The 10,000-nt window shown below is 42.1% G+C and overlaps 1 protein-coding gene across 1 annotated transcript in view; it reads left to right on the forward strand.

The window, feature by feature from the left end:
* The first annotated feature begins 2,967 nt into the window (after positions 1–2,967).
* LOC106527953 (aminopeptidase N) overlaps positions 2,968–10,000 on the forward strand; it is a 14,111-nt gene continuing 7,078 nt past the window's right edge. The window contains exons 1-9 of the mRNA XM_014022980.1: positions 2,968–3,703; positions 4,744–5,050; positions 5,197–5,339; positions 5,443–5,582; positions 6,985–7,111; positions 8,992–9,146; positions 9,216–9,329; positions 9,426–9,569; positions 9,751–9,816. Coding sequence (XP_013878434.1) covers positions 3,415–3,703; positions 4,744–5,050; positions 5,197–5,339; positions 5,443–5,582; positions 6,985–7,111; positions 8,992–9,146; positions 9,216–9,329; positions 9,426–9,569; positions 9,751–9,816 — 1,485 coding nt within the window. The 5' untranslated portion in view covers positions 2,968–3,414. The remainder of the gene's footprint in view (positions 3,704–4,743; positions 5,051–5,196; positions 5,340–5,442; positions 5,583–6,984; positions 7,112–8,991; positions 9,147–9,215; positions 9,330–9,425; positions 9,570–9,750; positions 9,817–10,000) is intronic.

Raw genomic sequence — 10,000 nt, forward strand, 5'->3', positions numbered from 1 at the left:
ATATATACACAGTATATATATATATATATATACTGTGTATATTAAGATCTTACCTAATTAATAAAAAGCTCTTTGAATGACTTCAGTCTGTGATCTCCTTCTTTCAGTCACTACCCAAAGCTCCTGACCATAGATGAGGGTAGGAACGTAGACCCACTGGTAAACTGAGAGCTTCACCTTCTGGCTCAGCTCTCTTCACCACGACAGACCGGTACAACACCCACATCACTGCAGACGCAGCACCAATCCACCTGTTGATCTCCTGCTCCATTCTTCCCTCATTCATGAACAAGACCCTGAGATACTTGAACTCCTCCACTTGGGGCAGGACCTCCTCCCTGACCTGGAGAGGACACTCTACCCTTTTCCAGCTCAAGACTATGGTCTGGGATTTGGAGGCACTGATCCTCATCCCATCTGTGAACTGCTCCAGTGAGAGCTGGAGATCAGGATCTGATGAAGCCAACAGGACCACATCATCCACAAAAAGCAGAGATGTGATCCTAAGGTCACCAAAAAGGATCCCCTCAACACCTCGGCTGCTCCTAGAAATTCTGTCCATGAAAGTAATGAACAGAACCGGTGACAAAGGACAACCTTGGTGGAGTCCACCTCTCACCGGAAACGAGTCCGACTTACTACCAGTATTGTGGACGAGGCTCTGGCACCGGTCCTACATGGACCTAACAGTCCGTATCAACGGGCCTGGTACCCCATACTCCTGGAGTACCCCCTACAGGAGACCCCGAGGGACACGGTCGAACACCTTCTCCAAGTCCCCAAAGGTTTTACTTAATGTATTTTTAAAGTGTTCATTACTTTTACTTTTATACTTTAAGTAGTTTTAAAACCAATAATTTTATACTTTTACTTAAGTAAATAGCTTGAACTGATACTTCTACTTCCAAAACAGTATTTTTAAACCCTAGTATCTATACTTTTACTTAAGTAATGAATGTGAATGCTTTTGACACCTCTGTCTGTAATGCTATAAAATATGGGGACATTTTGCTTCTTTGTTTCAGGTTTAGTTTGTTGTGTTTGTGATAGTAACACATTGTGAGGCGTTTGTTTGTTTGTTTGTTTCTTTGTTTGTTTTTATGTAGGAGGAGCAACAAGATGAACATTCAAACAGAAACAGAAGAACAACATTGGTAATAAAACAATAAAAATCAGCTGCAGCTTCCTGCTTTGATCAAAGAACAAACTGAAACATAATCTGCTAATTTGTCTCTTTTTTTACAGTGAATTTTTATTTTTAAATTTTATTTAACCTTCTTTAATGTTATCAGTCTGTTTTAATGTTACTTTATTCAATTTGTTGTGTTTTTATCTGAAATTTAATCTTTTCTCTGATAATCTGAGTCAGAGCGACTTTTATCAGAGATAAAAACAAAACGTCACATTTTATAGACTCTGGTAAAGACTGATTTACTGGATCTTATTATAAACTCATAACTGGAATTAATTAACCCTTAATGAACCATGAGGAAGTTCTGATCCAAACACCTAAACCTGATACTGAACACGTTGTTCTGTAGGATTTTATCATTTTTTACTAAGAATAGAAAGGAAAGATGGTGAACTTTCAACCAAACGTCACGTTTAAACCCTCATGTGTTAAAGTTAGTTATTGTTTGTCAGAATGTGTCAGAGGAAACATGAGTTCTGCTGAGTCAGACCATCCAACCAGAACCAAAGTCCAGCTGCTTTTTATTATGAAGCACCAACAGTGAAAAATAAAACATTAAAAACTGCCACTAAAATATTTTCATCTTTAAACTCACTGTCCTTACAGGTTTTAAACTAAATGTTAAATTTAAATATTAAATGTGTACATGTAAAAATTAAATCTTAAATGTTGCTGCTAAATGTTAAAGTTTACATTTAAGAATTTCAGAATGGATCGCAGCCTTTGCCATTGGTGTGCAGCTTTTGTTGTGATGTCATCATCCTGTGACTGAAGCAAACACCAATGATGCTAACAATGCTAACACTGCTAAATATGGCATTTAAAATTTAACTTCAGTGTTCACTGAAAACATGATGGCTGTAACTGAGTCTGATGTCTTATAGGGAGGCGTTAGCAGCAGTAGCAAAATTAGCAGTGTTGGCAGCATTAGTGTTTGCTTTAGTCCCAGGATGATGACATCACAACAAAAAAAAAACAGCAACAACAACTGAAACTTTTTTATTTACGATTTATGAATTGGCCACATTTAAGATTTAACATTTACATTTAGGATTTAACATTTGGATTTAGCATTTAAATGTAACATTTAGATTTAACATTTATATTTAACATTTAGATTTAGCATTTAGGATTTAACATTTAGGATTTAACGTTTAGATGCAACATTTAGGATTTAACGTTTAGATTTAACATTTAGATTTAATGTTTAGATTTAACATTTAGATTTAACATTTAGACTTAACGTTTGTTAATTATTAGCAAGCTATTTTTCTGCTCAAGGGATTTACATGTGGAATTCCCTACCTACTGATTTAAAACTGATGTCTGACTGGAACGATTTTAGATTGAAACTGAAGCATTTCTTGAAGGAAAACCAGCTTTTTGGTGATGAATAACTGAACTTTTACTTTTTAATGATTTGTTTTTTAGTTGGTTTTATGAGTTTATTAGTGAGTTTTAATATTGTGATGTTTTTATTTGTTAACTGTATTTTACACTTTTATTTCATGTTGTTAAAAGCCCATCTAGGGACGGGCATTGCAAATTAGCTCTGGCTATAAATGCTGTAATGTATGTATAGTATTGTTAACACTTGACACTTGTACCTATTCAAATAAACAATAAATGAAATGTAGGAACGGTCAGCTAAAGAACAATAAAGATTAATGGGAAAAAATTCTGAGCATTTTATTGGCACCAAACAAGGAATGCTAACATTTTAGTTTTTGTTTTACAGATAATTTGTCCACAACTGGTTCTGATCCAGAACATCCAGAGTTTAATATTCTGATGTTTTTTTATCAGGAAACTTCTGGTTGTTTAGTTTGGAAAAATTCTTCATATTTTTATGGCGTCATGTCTAGAACAGAACGTTCACGGTGCTGATCCAGATCAAGACCTGTTTCCACATCATACTCATGGTTCCTGGTGCCGTCCTGGTCTCTGATCCAGTTTGTGGTCTTTATGGCCAGGATCAGAGGGTAGAGTCCTGGAGAGAGGAGGAGTCTGTTGTCTCATCTTTTCCTTCATGCTGACATTTAAGAAACAAAGTTTTAAAATAAATCAAAGTCCAGAAAATATTCCTGTAATTATTCTGACGTCTGCTTTACTCCAGCTCAGGTGGGCGGTCCCAGCCTCCCAGTTAATGTGTCACCTGCAGCCCTGCTGGGAGGACAGACCCTTCAGAACCAGGTTTATTCAGGGTTCAGTCCAGGACCAGGATGGGGAAAGGGTTCTACGTCGGTAAAGCTTTTGCGATTGGAGGGATTATTGTAGCTGTGGCTGCTCTGTCCACCATCATCGCTCTGGCTGTTGTTTACTCCCAGGAACGGTCCAAGAACCTCCAGGTCCCCACAACTGAAGGGCCCACCATCAAACCCACTCCCACCCCCTCCAACAAACCATGGGACCAGTACCGGCTGCCCAAGAGCCTGGTACCAATAAGCTACCGGGTGAAGCTGTGGCCACGACTGAAACCAGACCCAGTATCTAAGCTCTACATCTTTACAGGTAGGACTCTCTGAAACAAGACCGGGCTCAGTCCTGCAGGTCTGGTCTTGTCCCGCAGGAACTAAAACCAGAACAAGAACTAAAACCAGGAGTTTCCTTTCTGATGATGGACCTGAAGTTCTCATTTTGATTCTTCACACGTTTTAAATAAATTCTGTTGATAAAAATGTAGTTTACCTTGAAGAACAGCTGAAGATTAAACCTGAAGCTGATTGTGTGAGTCACCAGGATTCATTCAGGCTTTAGGATTAGGGTGAGGTTCAGAGGATTCCTGATTGAAACCAGATTAAATGTCAGTTTGTTTGTTTCTCTTCTCTTCCTGAAGCTCTGAAGGTCGGATCAGTCCGGCTGAATGGTTCTTTTATCTTTCTGTTAAAGATTAATAACCAAGCATCTAATGCTGCTGTCCTGACAAATAATTTACAGATTTTACATTAACTGCTTTGCTGGAGCTGAGCTTCATGTTGTCACAAATATAAGCCGTGTCTGTGTCTAATCTCAGTTTCAGGTAATATAATTCCAGTGTCAGATGGTATAATCCCAGTTTCAGGTTATATAATCCCAGTTTCAGTTTATATAATCCCAGTTTCAGGTAATATAATCCCAGTCTGTGTTGCTTTTGGCGATATAATCCCAGTTTCAGGTTATATAATTCCAGTTTCAGGTTAAATAATCACAGTTTCAGATAATATAATCCCAGTCTGGTGCTTTAGGCGATATAACCCCAGTTTCAGGTGATATAATCCCAGTTTGTGGTGCTTTAGGTGATATAATCCCAGTTTCTGGTGATATAATCCCAGTCTGTGGTGCTTCAAGTAATATAATCCCACTTTCAGGTGATAAAATCCCAGTTTAAGGTTATTTAATACCAGTTTCAGATAATATAATCCCAGTCTGTGGTGCTTCAGGTGATATAATCCCAGTTTCTGGTGATATAATCCCAGTCTGTGGTGCTTTAGGCGATATAATCACAGTTTCAGGTTATATAATCACAGTCTTTGGTGCTTTAGGTGATATAATCCTGGTTTGTTGTGTTTCAGGTCAGTCAGATGTGGAGTTTGAGTGTGTGGAGGACACAGACCTGATTCTGATCCACTCCAACAAGCTGAACTACTCGTCTCCGGGGAACAGGAATCAGGTGAGCCTCGTAGCTGTCGACAGCTGGGCAGAGATTCCCTTCAAGTCCCCCTGGTTTCAGACCGTCACTCAGTACATGGTCCTGGAGCTGAACGAGAAGCTGGTGAAGGGCCGTCGGTACCGCCTCTACACCAACTTCACTGGAGAGCTGGCTGATGACCTGGGAGGGTTCTACAGGAGCGAATACAAGGATGATGATGGAGTCACAAAGTAGGTTCATGTTTGAAATACTTCAGATTTTAAAAGCTGTATTTTATCTACTGATTTGTGGTCTTATAGAAAGTGGATTCTTTACAAAGATTAACGTAAATGAAACCAAACGTTAAACTGTGAGTCTGTCTGTTTGGTTCGTTCAGGATCGTGGCTACCACCCAGATGCAGCCGACAGACGCTCGGAAGGCGTTCCCCTGCTTCGATGAGCCGGCGATGAAAGCTCACTTTAACATCACTCTGATCCACGACCACGGAACCACTGCACTGTCCAACGGCAAGGCCATAGGTCAGTTTGAAACTGGAAGGATACAGGCACCAGCTGGTCAGAACTTCTGTTTAAAGTAGGGTTTTAACTTTAAACACTAAAAAGACTTCTTGTTCCTCTGTAGAAACCACAAATATCACCACTGATGGAGAAAGCCTTCAGCAGACAACTTTTGAACAAACCCCAAAGATGTCCACCTACTTGCTGGCCTTCATCGTCAGTGACTTCATCTTCATCAGCAACAACTCCACTGACCAAGTTGAGGTAACTTTTATTAAAATCAAAATCTAGACTCGTGTTTTAACTCTTGTTGCCATATGGACCTGTTTTTAACTCTTGATATTAATTTGACCTGTTTTAACTCTTGGTACAATCTCCAGCTGTTTTAACTCTAGGTACCATATCTACTTGTTCTTAACTCTTGGTTCCACCTGACCTGTTTTTAACTCTCGGTACCATCTCCAGCTGTCTTAACTCTTGGTTCCACCTGACCTGTTTTTAACTCTCGGTACCATTTGCATCACATCAACTTCACATTTGTTCAAAGATGTTTAAAAAAAGTGACGTTTTTAACTTCAAACAGGCCCAAACCATCATCCCCCCACCTCCGACTTTTTGTTCCCTTAGATGAAACAAACCTGAATGGTGCTGTCATGTTGTTTAGAGAGAACAGGCCGTGACCTATGACCTTTCTCAGATTGAGAGAGACCCAGACCTCCCTCTCTCCAGACACTTGGACCAGCTCCTCTGGGGGGGAATCCCAAGGTGTTCCCAGGCCAGCTGAGAAACATAGTCCCTCCAGCGTGTCCTGGGTCTTCCTCTGGGTCTCCTCCCAGTGGGACGTGTCCAGAACACCYCACCAGGGAGGAGTTCAGGAGGCATCCTAACCAGATGAACCACCTCAACTGGCTCCTCTGGACGTGGAGGAGTAGCGGCTCTACTCTGAGTCCCTCCTGGATGACTGAGCTTCTCAGCCTATCTCTAAGGGAGAATCCAGACACCCTGCAGAGGAAACTCATTTCAGCTGCTTGAATCTGTGATCTCCTTCTTTCAGTCACTACCCAAAGCTCCTGACCATAGATGAGGGTAGGAACGTAGACCGACCTTCTGGCTCAGCTCTCTTCACCACGACAGACCGGTACAACGCCCGCATCACTGCAGACGCAGCACCAATCCACCTGTTGATCTCCTGCTCCATTCTTCCCTCATTTGTGAACAAGACCCCGAGATACTTTTGGGGCAGGACTTCCTCCCGGACCCAGAAAGGGCACCCTACCATTTTCTGGCTCAAGACCATGGTCTCAGATTTGGAGGCACTGATCCTCATCCCGGCCGCTTCACACTCAGCTGTGAACCACTCCAGTGAGAGCTGGAGATCAGGATCTGATGAAGCCAATAGGACCACATCATCCACAAAAAGCAGAGCTGTGATCCTAAGGTCACCAAAAAGGATCCCCTCAACACCTTGGCTGTTCCCAGAAATTCTGTCCATAAAAGTTATGAACAGAATCGGTGACAAAGGGCAGCCTTGGTAGAGTCCAACTCTCACTGGAAACGAGCCTGACTTACTACCAGTAAAGTAGACCAAGCTCTGGCAGTGGTCCTACAGGGACCTAACAGTTTTTAAAAATTTAATTAAATTATTTTGTTTTTGTTTTTGTTTCAGATCCGTATTTTTGCACGCAGGTCGGCTATCGAAGCCGGACAAGGAAACTACACCCTCAGCATCACCGGAACCATCCTGAAGTTCTTTGAGGAATACTACAAATGCCCATACCCACTGCCCAAGTCTGGTGAGTTCCTCACACAGACTCAGGACGGCTGACCCTTCAAGCTGTCACTACCTAAACTGGTTATAGGCTGAAGACACCTGAGACACTGGACACATCAAGAGAAAAAACTATATGAATAAACACAAAACACAAGTCCTGACAGATATTGTTTTTTTCAAAGCTAGTCTTATTACTTAGTTTTTTTTAACTTTTCTTTTAAATTCAAATTCAAATTTTAACTTGCTTTGATTGGTTATTTTTTTTAGCTATTTTTACTATTATTACCTTTGTGAGTTTTGTTATTTCAGTCAAATCCATTTTAAGGAACTGAAACATCTTGTCCGTCTTTAGCTCAAAGATTCAGACATGATATTTTTTATTTCTTTATGTAACAAACATTAAACATCACTATCTCACAGTTTTTCAACTCAGGGGAGAGTTAGAAACAGACAATTTGGTTTTATCTTCACCATGAAAGCTTTTACTATAAAAAGGTTTAATTTTTAGCTTTTATAGCTATTATACCAACAGTGTCAGCAGGTTTTAACATCATAAAACATTATTGCCCATCTCTTATTGTCGTTATTGTTTAGGCTCATCCCAGAATCCAAGTCAGGTTTTTATCTCTTCATGTCCCAAAGAGATGTGATGACAAGATAAACTCTGATCCTTCCACGTGTTATACAACCACCTGTCAGTAAATTATCTCATCATCTGTAATTCTTCACCTCCCAACTGATCAGGATCTGGTCAGGTGGATCAGGTGATAGGACAGACCTGGTAGGCCCAAATACACTCACCGGCCACTTTATTAGGCACACCACGCTAGTAACGGTTTTGTGGTCATAAAGGGATGGACATGGTCAGCAACAATACTCAGGTAGGCTGTGGCGTTGCAACGATGCTCAATTGGTACCAAGGGGCCCAAAGAGTGCCAAGAAAAGATTCCCCACACCATGACACCACCACCACCAGCCTGAACCGTTGATACAAGGCAGGATGGATCCATGCTTTCATGTTGTTGACGCCAAATTCTGACCCTACCATCCGAATGTCGCAGCAGAAATCGAGACTCATCAGACCAGGCAACGTTTTTCCAATCTTCTCTTGTCCAATTTCGATGAGCTTGTGCAAATTGTAGCCTCAGTTTCCTGTTCTTAGCTGAAAGGAGTGGCACCCGGTGTGGTCTTCTGCTGCTGAAGCCCATCTGCCTCAAAGTTCGACGTACTGTGCGTTCAGAGATGCTCTTCTGCCTACCTCGGTTGTAACGGGTGGTTATTTGAGTCACTGTTGCCTTTCTATCAGCTCGAACCAGTCTGCCCATTCTCCTCTGACCTCTGGCATCAACAAGGCATTTCCGCCCACAGGACTGCCGCTCACTGGATGTTTTTTCTTTTTCGGACCATTCTCTGTAAACCCTAGAGATGGTTGTGCGTGAAAATCCCAGTAGATCAGCAGTTTCTGAAATACTCAGACCAGCCCTTCTGGCACCAACAACCATGCCACGTTCAAAGGCACTCAAATCACCTTTCTTCCCCATACTGATGCTCGGTTTGAACTGCAGGAGATTGTCTTGACCATGTCTACATGCCTAAATGCACTGAGTTGCCGCCATGTGATTGGCTGATTAGAAATTAAGTGTTAACGAGCAGTTGGACAGGTGTACCTAATAAAGTGGCCGGTGAGTGTATGTAAGGTTTCATGGGAACACCTGGCAGAAGAACTGGTCCTGCCTCCAACAGACCTTCAAACACATCCCAGTGAAGGCAGAGACATTCAATCTGAGTGGATGGATGGATGGACTTTTACCTTTAACCACATGTCTACAGTTTTAGTCCCGTTAGTTTTTTGTTACGACTCACTGGTGTCTCTGGTCTCTGATGATGTGAATCTTTCCTCAGATCAGATCGCTCTGCCTGATTTTAATGCTGGAGCCATGGAAAACTGGGGTCTGATCACCTACAGAGAGACCGCTCTGCTCTACCACCCCACCTTCTCCTCCAACTCCAACAAGGAGAGGATCGCCACCATCATCGCCCACGAGCTCGCCCACATGGTGAGTCCTGGTCTCTGTAGACCGGGTTAGAGCCTGTCCTCTGTTTGAACCCTGTCCTCTGTCCCTCAGTGGTTCGGGAACTTGGTAACTCTGCAGTGGTGGAATGACCTGTGGCTGAATGAGGGCTTTGCATCATACGTGGAGTACCTGGGAGCAGACAAAGCCGAGCCCAGCTGGAACATGGTGAGGATCTGACCTCCTCTGACTTTTGATTTGACATTTGACCTTTGACCTCCGTCTTCACAGGAAGCTGATGCTCTGTTTCCTGCTCCCTGACAGAAAGACCTGATTGTCCTCAACGATGTCCACAGAGTGTTCGCTGTTGACGCTCTGACGTCCTCTCACCCGCTGACCTCCAAAGAAGACGAGATCCAGAGACCGGCTCAGATCAGCGAGGTGTTTGACGCCATCTCCTACAGCAAGGTGAGCTAAGACACACCTGGACAGGTCCATCACAGAGACACCTGGACTGGTCTCAGTCCATCACAGAGACACCTGGACTGGTCCATCACAGAGACACCTAGACTGGTCTCAGTCCATCAGAGACACACGAGTCCACTGATTTTCATAGAGTTTTAGATAAATATTCTACTCTCGTCCTCAGGGCGCGTCTGTCCTCAGGATGTTGTCTGACTTCCTGACTGAGGATATTTTCACCAAAGGACTTCAGGTAAGAAAGGGTTAAATTAAAAAGTTTCACCGCCTTAAAAAGTTTTAAAGAAAGATGAAAATTTCTGCTGAAAATCTGTAAAACTGAGTTTTAAAGCTGAAAATAAGATACTATTAAAACAAAATTATGCTGCTGAAGTTTAACCTCCCAGGTTACGTGACTCCTCCCCTCTGAGTTACCTGCT

This window comes from Austrofundulus limnaeus, unplaced genomic scaffold, assembly GCF_001266775.1.
Source record: "Austrofundulus limnaeus strain Quisiro unplaced genomic scaffold, Austrofundulus_limnaeus-1.0 Scaffold353, whole genome shotgun sequence".
Classification (NCBI taxonomy): Eukaryota; Metazoa; Chordata; class Actinopteri; order Cyprinodontiformes; family Rivulidae; genus Austrofundulus; species Austrofundulus limnaeus.